Source organism: Bos javanicus, chromosome 8, assembly GCF_032452875.1.
Source record: "Bos javanicus breed banteng chromosome 8, ARS-OSU_banteng_1.0, whole genome shotgun sequence".
Taxonomy (NCBI): Eukaryota; Metazoa; Chordata; class Mammalia; order Artiodactyla; family Bovidae; genus Bos; species Bos javanicus.
The window spans coordinates 112,937,549-112,950,208 of NC_083875.1; the positions used below are offsets into that span (position 1 = coordinate 112,937,549).

General features: G+C 51.8%; 1 protein-coding gene across 1 annotated transcript in view; it reads right to left on the reverse strand.

Moving 5' to 3' along the window:
• Window positions 1-12,182, reverse strand: part of SNTG2 (syntrophin gamma 2) — a 119,394-nt gene extending 107,212 nt beyond the window's left edge. The window contains exon 1 of the mRNA XM_061426777.1: window positions 11,607-12,182. Within this exon, the coding sequence (XP_061282761.1) occupies window positions 11,607-11,666 (60 nt within the window). The 5' untranslated portion in view covers window positions 11,667-12,182. The remainder of the gene's footprint in view (window positions 1-11,606) is intronic.
• Window positions 12,183-12,660: the final 478 nt, after the last annotated feature.

A 12,660-nucleotide genomic window follows, 5' to 3' on the forward strand; every position in this document is an offset into this window, starting at 1 on the left:
GAGACATTACTTTGCCGACAAAGGTCTGTCTAGTCAAGGCTATGGTTTTTCCAGTGGTCATGTATGGATGTGAGAGTTGGACTATAAAGAAAGCTGAGCACTGAAGAATTGATGCTTTTGATCTGTGGTGTTAGAGAAGACTCTTGAGAGTCCCTTGGAGTATGAGGAGATCCAACCAGTCCATCCTAAAGGAGATCAGTCCTGGGTGTTCACTGGAAGGACTGATGTTGAAGCTGAAACTCCAATACTTTGGCCACCTGATGCAAAGAGCTGACTCATTTGAAAAGACCCTGATGCTGGGAAAGATTGAGGGCAGGAGGAGAAGGGGACGCCAGAGGATGAGATGGTTGGATGGCATCACTGACTCAATGGACATGAGTTTGAGTAAACTGTGGGAATTGGTGATGGACAGGGAGGCCTGGCATGCTGCAGTCCACGGGGTAGAAAGAGTTGGATATGACTCAGCGACTGAACTGAACTGAACTGAACTGAATTTAGCATATCATGTTATATATGCTCATATCAAATTAATAAACTACATTATCTGATTTAGAAATTAAGTTTTAACATGACTAAATCTTATCTAAGCATCAGTTCAGTTCAGTTCAGTCGCTCAGTCATGTCCAATTCTTTGCAACTCCATGGACTGCAGCATGCCAGGCTTCCCTGTCCGTCACCAACTCCCGAAGCTCGCTCAAACTCATTCCATTGAGTCAGTGATGCCATCCAGCCATCTCATACTGTCGTCCCCTTCTCCTCCTGCCTTCAATCTTTCCCAGCATCAGGGTCTTTCCGGTGAGTCAGGTCTTCACATCAGGTGGCCAAAGTATTGGAGTTTCAGCTTCAACATCAGTCCTTCCAATGAATATTCAGGACTGATTTCCTTTAGGATGGACTGGTTGGATCTAAGCATTGCACTTCCTATATATACTATTAGTTATTTTTTCCTATTTCATTTTGGTAGTTAGAACAAATATATATTATATAAAGAGAATGAATAGTTAATACGTATGTGTTGAGCATGTCATTATTCATCTTTGATTATCACCAATTTCAGAATTGTATTCTAATTTCTTAAATCTTAGAGAAATACAAGGGTTTTGAAATGTGAAAGTGTTAGTTGCTCAGTCACTCCCAACTCTTTGTGGCCCCATGGACTATGTAGCCTACCAGGTTCCTCTGTCCATGGGATTTTCCAGGCAAGAATACTGGAGTGGGTAACCCTTCCCTTCTCCAGGGGATCTGCCCAACCCAGGGATAGAACCTGGGTCTCCTCCATTGCAGGCAGATACTTTACTGTCTGAGCCACCAAGGTGAACATTATTCCAAAATCCTGAGTGTCATTAAGAATTGACTATATTATAACTATATTAACATCAGCATCACTGACTCAATGGACATGAGTTTGAGCAAACTTTGGGAGAGAGTGAAGGACAGGGAAACCTGGCGGGCTGCAGTCCATGGAGTCACAAAGAACTAGACACGACTCAGTGACTTAACAAACAACAGCGACATCAAAATATAAAAATACACAAATATTATTTATATTGCATCTTAAAATTAAAAGTTCTGTAGGTTCAAATTATTTTTTATTTCTTTCTGGGTCTTAAGTGAATCAATTTCTTTTCAAAATACCACTGACTTCAATCACAAGAGGTTTTAGCACTAAATCCTGGTTTCCACTGCATTTCAAATCCTAAACACCAGATGGTCGACATCAAAATCAGATTGATTATATTCTTTGCAGCCAAAGATGGAGAAGCTCTATACAGTCAGCAAAAACAAGACCTGGAGCTGACTGTGGCTCGGATCATGAACTCCTTATTGCCAAATTCAAACTGAAATTGAAGAAAGTGGAGAAAACCACTAGACCACTCAGGTATGACCTAAATCAAATCCCTTATGACCTAACAGTGGAAGTGAGAAATAGATTTAAGGGACTAGGTCTGAGAGATAGAGTGCCTGATGAACTATGGAATGAGGTTCGTGACATTGTACAGGAGACAGGGATCAAGATCATCCCCAAGAAAAAGAAATGCAAAAAAGCAAAATGGCTATCTGAGGAGGCCTTACAAATAGCTGGGAAAAGAAGGGAAGCAAAAAGCAAAGGAGAAAAGGAAAGATATACCCATTTGAATGCAGAGTCCCAAAGAATAGCAAGGAGAGATAAGAAAGCCTTCCTCAGTGATTAACGCAAAGAAATGGAGGAAAACAACAGAATGGGAACGACTAGAGATCTCTTCAAGAAAATTAGAGATACCAAGAGAATATTTCATGCAAAGATGGGCTCAAAAACAGACAGAAATGGTAGGGACCTAACAGAAGCCGAAGATATTAAGAAGAGGTGGCAAGAATACACAGAAGAACTGTACAGAAAAGATCTTCATGACCCAGATAATCATGATGGTGTGACCACTCACCTAGAACCAGACATCCTGGAATGTGAAGTCAAGTGGGCCTTAGGAAGCATCACTACGAACAAAGCTAGGGGAGGTGGTGGAATTCCAGTTGAGCTATTCCAAATCCTGAAAGATGATGCTGTGAAAGTGCTGCACTCAATATGCCAGCCAATTTGGAAAACTCAGCAGTGACCACAGGACTGGAAAAGATCAGTGTTCATTCCAATCCCAAAGAAAAGCAATGCCAAAGAATGTTCAAACTACCGCACAATTGCACTCATCTCACAGGCTAGTAAAGTAATGCTTAAAAGTCTCCAAGCTGAACTTCCAGATGTTCAAGCTGGTTTTACAAAAGACAGAAGAAGCAGAGATCAAATTGCCAACATCTGCTGGATCATGGAAAAAGCAAGAGAGTTCCAGAAAAACATCTATTTTTTCTTTATTGACTATGCCAAAGCCTTTGACTGTGTGGATCACAATAAACTTTGGAAATTCTAAAAGAGATGGGAATACCAGACCACCTGATCTGCCTCTTGAGAAACCTGTATGCAGATCAGGAAGCAACAGTTAGAACTGGACATGGAACAACAGACTGGTTTCAAATAGGAAAAGGAGTACGTCAAGGCTGTATAGTGTCACCCTGCTTATTTAACTTCTATGCAGAGTACATCATGAGAAATGCTGGGCTGGATGAAGCACAAGCTGGAATCATGATTGCTGGGAGAAATATCAATAACCTCAGATATACAGATGACACCACCTTTATGGTACAAAGTGAAGAAGAACCAAAGAGCCTCTTGATGAAAGTGAAAGAGGAGAGTGAAAAATTTGGCTTGAAGCTCAACATTCAGAAAACTAAGATCCGGTCTCATCACTTCATGGCAAATAGATGGGAAACAGTGGAAACAGTGTCAGACTTTATTTTTCTGGGCTCCAAAATCACTGCAGATGGTGATTGCAGCCATGAAATTAAAAGATGCTTACCCCTTGGAAGGAAAGTTATGACCAATACAGACAGCGTATTAAAAAGCAGAGACATTAGTTTGCCGAGACATTAGTTTTCCAAGACATTACTTTGCCGACAAAGGTCCATCTAGTCAAGGCTATGGTTTTACCAGTAGTCATGTATGGATGTGAGAGTTGGACTATAAAGAAAGGTGAGCACTGAAGAATTGATGCTTTTGAACTATGGTGTTGGAGAAGACTCTTGAGAGTTCCTTGGACTGCAAGGAGATCCAACCAGTCCATCCTAAAGGAGATCAGTCCTGGGTGTTCACTGGAAGGACTGATGCTGAAGCTGAAACTCCAATACTTTGGCCACCTGATGGAAGAGCTGACTCATTTGAAAAGACCATGATGCTGGGAAAGATTGAGGGCAGGAGGAGAAGGGGACAACAGAGGATGAGATGGCTGGATGGCATCACTGCCTCAGTGGACATGGGTTTGGGTGAACTCTGGGGGTTGGTGATGGACAGGGAAGTCTGGCGTGCCCTGGTTCATGGGGTCACAGAGTCAGACACGACTGGGCGACTGAACTGAACTGAAACACTAGCTTTGGCAAGTGACTTCAGAGTTTTTCTGTAAAGCAATTGCAGGAAATTCACAAAACTTCTGTCAGCCCAGCTTCACTAAAATATCACTTCTTTGAAGAATCAAAAAATCCGCCATGTGTTACATCAAATCTTGCATTAGGTATTCACCAGTTACCACTGCAATGAGATAGAAATTAGAAGTTAAACACCACAGATATTTTGTTTATGTTAATAGATATTCAGTGTATAATAATAAAGGAAAATCTCCAAAAAATTCTGTTCTAAAAATTTATTAAACGATTTATCTTACAGTTTTTAACGGAAACTAGAAAATGTTTATGTTTGAAGTTTTCAACATACTAGAAAAGGTAACTTAGAAATGCAGTTCTGAGGGAAGAGAGAAAAAATACTTTAAACTTTCCTCTTCAAAAACTAATTCATAGTCGTTGTTCCAGAGACAGGAGCATTCTCCGCATTGTCCTCCTGGCCTTACAGGTGAGTCACAGAGAGGCGGGCACCACCTGCAACGCGGAGCCACCAAAGAGGGTCCAGACCCCAAGCCTGGAGTACGGGCTGCAGCCAGCAGCTGACGGGCGGGGAGCCGGCTGAGACCCGTGTGGAGAGCTGGGGTCACGTGCCCGTCACTCGAAGCACGTGCTTGCGTCTGTCCCTCACCCACCCACACGAGTCTGCAATTACCTGAAACCTCCCGCCCGTCTCACGCGATAACCGCGGAAGCTGGAGTGTGTCCACGCAGCCTGGCTGTCTCATCAAGCCCACCGGACCGGCACACCCACACCGGGCCAGCGCATCCCCAGAGCCCCACAGACGGGCACCACCCAGACAGGGCCAGCACCCCGTGGACGGGCACCATCTGCACCGGGCCAGCGCATCTCCAGCACCCCGCGATGGGCACACCCGGACCGGGCCAGCGAGACCCCAGCGCCCCGCGGACGGGCACCACCTGAGCCGGGCCAGCGCGTCCCCAGCGTTCCTCAGACAGGCACCACCTGCGCCGGGCCAGCGCATCCCCAGCGCCCCTCAGATGGGCACCACCCTGATCAGGCCAGCGCGTCCCCAGCGCCCCGTGGACGGGCACCACCTGAGCCGGGCCAGCGAGTCCCCAGCACCCCGCAGACGGGCACCACCCTGATCGGGCCAGCGCGTCCCCAGCGCCCCGTGGACGGGCACCACCTGAGCCGGGCCAGCGCGTCCCCAGCGCCCTGCAGACGGGCACCACCCTGATCGGGCCAGCGCGTCCCCAGCGCCCCGCGGACGGGCACCACCTGCGCCGGGCCAGCGCGTCCCCAGCGCCCCGCAGACGGGCACCACCCAGACCGTGCCAGCGCGTCCCCAGCGTCCACCGGACGGGCATTACCCACACCAGGCCAACGCGTCCCCAGTGCCCCGCGGCCTCAGGGGTCCGCCTGGCCCAGGTGACAGTGAGGCGGAACTCCACCTAACAAAAACTGCACAGAATTGTAACATGAAAGGTCAGCTAACGGAGTCATTCGGTAAAGTGTGATTATCTGAAGAGCAACCATTAAGGATAATGTTCAGTAGGACAGAGGTGGGAAGAGAATATGCTACATTTTACCATTAATAGTGATGCCAGTTTATACGAGTGATATTAAGATACAGCTATTATAAAAATATAAAGGCAAGGTTTTATTCAAACCCAAACAGCTAATCATAGTTACAAATTCTCAGAACAAGAGCCAGAAACAGAACTGGCTTCCTCAGTCACAGCATTATGTACCTAAACTGGGATGAATCCTTCGATTCAGCTAGTGCCTGTGTATCGGCCATCGGGTACCAGGGTCTCACTGACTCATCCAGTCCTGAGTCTCTTTCTGGAAGAAAGGGGACTCTCCCACTGACTCACAAGCAGCATCTCTGGCGAAGCCGCCATTCTGCCCTTTCCAAAGGCAATCACTGACGGCGACTGGTCCACACGTACACCCGCGAGCGGGACGAGGCTCGTGAAGCACACAGACACAGATACTGGACAGAAGCGGCTTCCGACAGCAGAGGAGAAGCGGCCGAGGACAGCAGGAGCTAGCAGGGCTAACGCAGGCGGGACGGACACCGACCGGGCGGGGTTCAGAAGGGAGGCGCGGCCGAGCCGGCTGACGTCAGCGTCGGGCCGAGGAAGCAGCACTAAAGCCCAGGGCAGCCACCGGGACACCAGAGCCAGAGACGTGTGCGCCGGGACGGCTGCGTCCAGAGACGGTGAGCGCCGGGGGGGCTGCGTCCAGAGAAGGTGTGCTCTGGGGGTGGGGGTGGCGGGGGGGGGGGGCGGTGCTGGTGCTGCTTCTGACGCATAAACACAGAGACCGAGCTTCAAGAGGAGGTTACGAGGTGGGTCCCAGGAGTGTTAACTGACCAGCCGGGCGGGGCTCCAAGGGGCCCCGCGATGGCTATTAGTGGGCTTCAAGGGCAGTTTAACCAGAGGGTGAGGCTCCCTGGAAACAAGAAAAGGACCCACAGCAGAAGGTCCGCATGCCCCACTCGCAGAGCCAAAGCAGAGGACCAGCTCTGCTGAGCTCATAGCCCACCTCCCGGCTCTTACTCAGGGAGGGAAGCTGGGCTCCTGGTCAGAGAACACCCGAGGCCCACAGCACTTTGATTCTGAAGGTCCAGTCACCAAAATGGGTGCGAACGTTGACAAACGTACTGTTTATTTTCAATACCAAATGTGCTAATTTCTGACAGGAATAACTGACAGCTTTGTCACACTTTCTAAATACAGACTGTTCCCCTAAACACTAGTTCAATGAACAAAAATGTCCCAATGTAGAAGTTGGGTTCATTCATGTGGTTATATTCTTACAGATAATAATTCATAAAATAGACAGCAAATTATACTCCTATTAAGAGAATTCACATTCATTCTAGAAATGGAATTTAATTCTTATAATCATTTGTCATTTAAACTACTTCCATCAAAATATAAATAATTACAGTTACTTCTCTTTTAGTCAACGCAATTACCACTCACTGCACAGGGGAAGGGTGTCTGCCTTCAGCTAAAGTCAGCATGAGAAATAAAGTGTATGAATGCTAACAACAGCATGAGACTTGACCCTGAACCTTACCATTTATGTAACTGCAGGTATAACTCAGCGCCATAATACTAGGAGTTTTGGTGCCTATTAAAAATAGAGTTGATGTCCAAGGACAAGCAGATTTATTCACTCACAGTAAGGACTGTAAGTAACACGCAGACTCAGCGCCAGGTGTGAGGTACAGAGAGACAGCTCCGGAGACCCCCTCAGGAGAAGCAGGTCAGCAAGGGTGCCAGGCTCCCCGGCAGGCCCCCTGGGAACCACCACTTAACTGGCCTTTTCTGACTGTTTCTAGCAATAACTGCTAATGGGTCTGCTAAGCAACTAAGAGGAGCAGTTTCAAAATTTCCCACTTCTTTGCTTAATCAAAACACAGCTAATTAGTAATGCTTGGCACCCCACTCCAATGTTCTTGCCTGGAGAATCCCGGGGACGGCAGAGCCTGGTGGGCTGCCATCTATGGGGTCTCACAGAGTCGGACACGACTGAAGTGACTTAGCAGCAGCATTAGCAGCAGCAGCAGCACAGGATGTAGAACTATAGCTTCCGTAGAAAACAGAAACGGTTTCACCAATAATCTTAACTGAAAAACACAACATCATAGTCTTCACCACACTTTTCAACAGCATCAAAGAGAAAGGCGAGGGGTGGGGAAGCAGGGCTCCAGGGTGCAGAGGCTGGTGCTCAGCACAGAATAGAGGGCACCTCGGCTGGCCTGGGGGAAGGTGACCTCGAGTGTTTAGTGAGAACAAGCCCAGCCCTCACCAAGCCCGCAATCTGAGTGACAACAGTAACCAGCGGGAAATAAGAAAAAGCACAAGCCAGTTTAAATGCAAATGCATTTTTCCATGAAATCCTCTTGTATTTTTCCTCCAGAAGTATTTCTTTAACCTGCCTTGGTTCATCTCAAAAAATGCATGTAGATTCTAACTGGTAAGTTTCTGAGGATGCTGGAATCAGATCTCAAAGGACTCTTAGAACCTGTGGTGACCCATGGGCCAAAGCGCAGATAAAACCAAGGAGGGTCTTGGAATGCAGGGACGAAAAAACCAGACCCTTATTGTCCTTCTGGCCCCCATGTTGTAACTATTAGAGGAACAGTATAACCTGTCTCCCCTCCTACGCCACAGGGAGAAGGTACTTGCCCTATCCTTCCCCCGCCCAGTACACATGCCTCATCCAATCAGCAAGTGACTCGCAAGACCCCGTCCCACGCCTTGTACCCTGGGTATAAAAGTGGACTGAGGACCCTGTCCAATGTCGGCTCTCCCTCCAGCTGGCCCACTGCTCTAACAGCGTCTCCCACTCTAATTAACTTTATTTCCCTCTCATTCTGTCTCACGTCTGGAAATTCTTTTCCAACCCGTGCCCGGACCACGACAGAACTCAAACCGCAGGTTCTTCGGGTGGTGGTGGAGGTGGCAGGGGACACATGGTCCCCAGTTCCCATCCTGCTGGGGCCACCCACTGCCCACGTCCATGAGCTCAGGGGGAGTGTCTGCTCTGTGCGGCCAATACAGGGCCCTGGGTGCAGAGAGGACCCCACGCGCCTGATGCCATGTGCTTCCCGTGGTGACAGGCGAGCCTCCAGGACACGCACGGCCATCCTGATTCTGCAGCCAGGGTGCCCAGTCACAGACAGGGAACCGACTGTGAGCCCACTGACTGACTCCCCTCCCTCTGTCTGGAGGATAAAGCAGCTCAGTGTCTCCACCTGCCACTCTTCCCTGGAATTCAATCTGTGGAGCTCTGCCGTCAGCCTTGCCTCCTGCACGTCTCCTGGGACATTATGGGACGTGGGGGCTACTGCTGAAACTTTAAAAGCCATATTTATGCTTATGCAGCCATACAGACATGCAGATATAAAAGGTCACTGTTCCTCATACTTTGTCTGGTGAAATATGGCATATTTTTACATCAGATAGTTTCAATAAATAAGCATACTTTTTTAAACTTGTATCTTGTTAAAATGTTCACATACCTCCTGAAAAAACCAGGTAATTCCCCATTTTTAAAGATGTCCGTCTTGCTTATGACGTCACAGACACCATCAGAAGTTTCACGCCTATCTCAAAGATGAGTCAGCTGGGACGAGAGACACGTGATGAGCATGAAGCACAAGGACAGCCTCCCCCAGGTTACCGGGCTACCCGGGGGGATTCCCCACTCCCCGCGTGTCCCGGGTGACCCAGCTCCCTAACTAGACGAGGAAGTGGCGACGTTACCAGACACACACTTCTCATGACCTGACAGGCTCTCACTTCCAGTCAGCACGCTCACTCTGAGATCCACACCTGACTGGCGCTCCCAGTCCGCGAGCGGAAGCCTCCACTGGAGCAGCAGCGTGCATTAAAAACCGAAATGTGCGTTCAGCACAAACCAGCCAGTGTCCGAACGCGAAAGCGGGCACACTGGTGGATCTCTCCCGCGGGGTTTATCCACACGGCGGGGTCGGGGAGGCAGGTAAACCAGGTCTTGACTCAGGGAACGTGTGCGCCAGGGAGCAGGTCTAATGCAAGGGACACAGACGCTCCAATCCTGAGCAAGGGACACTCAAGCGAGGCCAAGTTCTCATGATTCAAAGCAGCAATCAGAAAGAACATGTTGTTTTGCTGATTTAAAAAAACAAGATGTTTACAGCTAGAATTATAATGGGTTGAAAACAACTTTCCTAAATGTCATCACTGTCTAATTAGAAGCACTAAGTTCTCCTTCTTAACTGAAATGTAAGTAACTAGGCACATTCAGTGATGTCATGGATAGTTACTGATAGGAAATACAGCAAATCCGCATGGCTGTCCAGACGCCAGGGATTCAAGGGAAAACCAATGGCCATTAGAGGCCAACAGTGCAAAGACATTTAGTGCCAAGGCAGGCTCCATCCATGGCTGTGTGCGCTGAACGTTCCTGTTGGAAAAGACATGTGTAGGGAGAACACGTAACAGACTCATTTGATTAATGAATAAATGAGCCCTGAGCCTGCTGTGGGCCCGAGCACTCAGCACCCAGCACGCCTGGGGACCCGTGACGCCACACCAGAGACAGCATCCCTGGTCTTGCAGCTCCGAGTTCCTCTTCCAGCCCGCGTCCTCGGGTGCTGATGGAACCCCGGGCAGCAAGAGGTGCGGGGCATCACGTCCTCGAGACTCTGACTACAAAGGAAGCAGTCATCACAGCATCACAGCTTGGCAAACAGCGTGCAACCCTTGTCTGAGCCCCAGATTTAGTGCCTAAGGAGCCAGCACTTAGCACTCCACAGACTGTTTGTTTGAGGATCCGCCATTGACATATTTTTTAAAAGCTGAAGTTGCTGCCAATAACTCTTCTAGGAGGTGAATTATGCAGCAGGACAAATCCACTTGGTTCCTGAACTGTAATCACAGTGGCTGTAGACGGGACCCTGGGAAAGCCCCTCAGCTCCTGACCGAGGGCATGTCTGTCACCCCATGGGGGACAGAACCCCCAGCCTCCCCTTCTTAAGGACGCAGTTCACTTCCAGCACCTCTTCCCAGTTTAATTTCCATCTGTAACAGCTGCAAATCTCCTCTGTGACAGAGTACTTCAAACAATCAACAGGGAGCTTTACCCGAAACTTCACTGAAAACTTGCTGGGGGAGGCAACTATTTCTACACATATTTAAGGAAAACCACACAGTCCTTAATACTGCCCTAGTTTAGAAACATGTCCACACAGGAGGATTTATAAAAGCCTTCAAACCACAGTCGCTGGAAACACAGCTCAGTTACCCTAAGAAGGCAGCTGAGTCCAGCGGGTGTCTCCTGCCTCTCCTGGGCTTGGGGCGTCTGTGGGGAAGGACCCCACTGGAGGCGGTCCCGCTTCTCCTGGGCCCCTGTCCTCAGACGGCTCCCAGACACTCTGCGAGGCTGGGGGCGACTCCAAGGCTCTTCCAGAACTTATCGTTTTTCTTTGGGGCACACTGCTGCTTCCCCGCAACAATGCAGAGATTGAAAAGTAAGAGCTGGGGGACCGTTTGAGGCAGGACTGAGAAGAGAAGTCACGCACACACGCACCCCGAACTGGTATCATGATCCAACACCAGGGCTGGGCTAACCCCAAAGTAGCGGGGCTCCCGGCCGGGGTAGGGACAGCACCGGACACAGGCCCCCCAAGACCGAGCTGAGCTCGGGGAGGCTCCCGCCTCGTGGGTTCAGGGGGCTCCGCGGCCCTGAACCCCCAAGCCCAGGAGCCGCTCGCAGGAACAGGAGGGACGAACCCAGAGCCCCCAGTCCCGGAAAACCTGCTTCACTGGGGCCACGAGTCCCCGCGCCTTCCAGCCCTCAACTCGGGAACAGGCAGACCCCACGAGTTTCCGTCTGGGGTGCTGGGGTGGGACGGCGGAGGGTCCCCGGCCGGGGGCTTGGGGACGGGGACGCAGGAGGGACGGAGGCGCCAGAAGGCGCGGGGAAGCCAGGTGAGAAGGGGGCGCAGGGAAGGAGGGAGACAGCGCGCAGAGAAGGGACGCCGGCAGGGACCCGGGCGCGAGGAAGGAGGCGCAGAGGGGAAGAGCGCCGCGAGGAGGGGGCTCGGGGAAGGAAGGGGCCGCGGAGCCAAGGCGGGCCGCGGGGAAGGAGGGGCGCGCACTCACCTGCAGGCGGCCCGGGCGCCCGCGGCGGGCAGCCGGGGGCGGGGGTCCCTCGGCGCTCATCGCCGCCGGCTCGGCGGGCCCGCGCTCCCGGCCCCACGCCAGCCTCCCAGGGACCCGGGCGCCGCGTCCGAGCCCAGTCGGCGCGGGCGGCGCTCAGGATTGGCTCGGGCTCGGCGGGCAGTGGGTGGGGGCGCCGAGCTCCTCCCACGAGCACCGCCCCGGGCCCGCCCCGGGGAGGAGGGGCGCGCGGCGGCCGAGGCGCGGGGGGCGCGCGCCCCGGGGGAGGTGGTGGTGGTGTCTGGGGGCTGCGGACACCCGCCCCAGGGTCTAGCGCTCCTCCCAGCCTGCGCCCCCTCCCCACCCCTGCTCCCCAGAGGATCTGACGGGGGGAGTCCCCTCCCGCCTCCCAGGACTTCCCCGCCTTCGGGTGGTCGCAGCCCGAAGCCTTCCGCGTCCCTGGCATCCCTCCGCTGTGGTCTTCCCAGCATCCGGAGCCTACGTCGGGCCCCGGGGACTGTCCAGAAAAGGAAAGAGCGCGGGAGCCTCACCCGGCGCCGCGCCCCGAACCGCACGATCGACTCGGTTCCTCCCGGAGGCAGCGCGGACCTGAGACCCCGGGCGCCCCGGGCACTGGGCTTGGGGATGCCCACCTCGCGCTGCCGGGCAGTGAGGACTCGGGCAGGCACCGGCTGGTCGGCGGTCCCCTTGCTCATCTGGGCAGTACTGGCTTACGCAGACTCAAGTCATCCTCATTCAAACGCAAATGACAGTTTGGGATAATCTCAGGAAACCCCCCCCCCCACCCCCCGCACAAGCGACCAGCCTTTTAAAAGCAGCATGCAGGTATCTGCCAGGCTTTCCAATCCCTGTCTGCCGGGCACGACACTTACTCGGCACAGGTGCGCGCAGGCTTTCACCTGGGGAAGCCGCCCAGGGTCCTTGGAGGCGGGAGAGGGGAAAGTCCAGACGGGGACCATGTGACCTGTCTCTGCAAAGAGAAAGCCCCAGGCAGGGTGGACAAGAGGAGATTGGGCAGTCAGAGAGACTGCTCAGT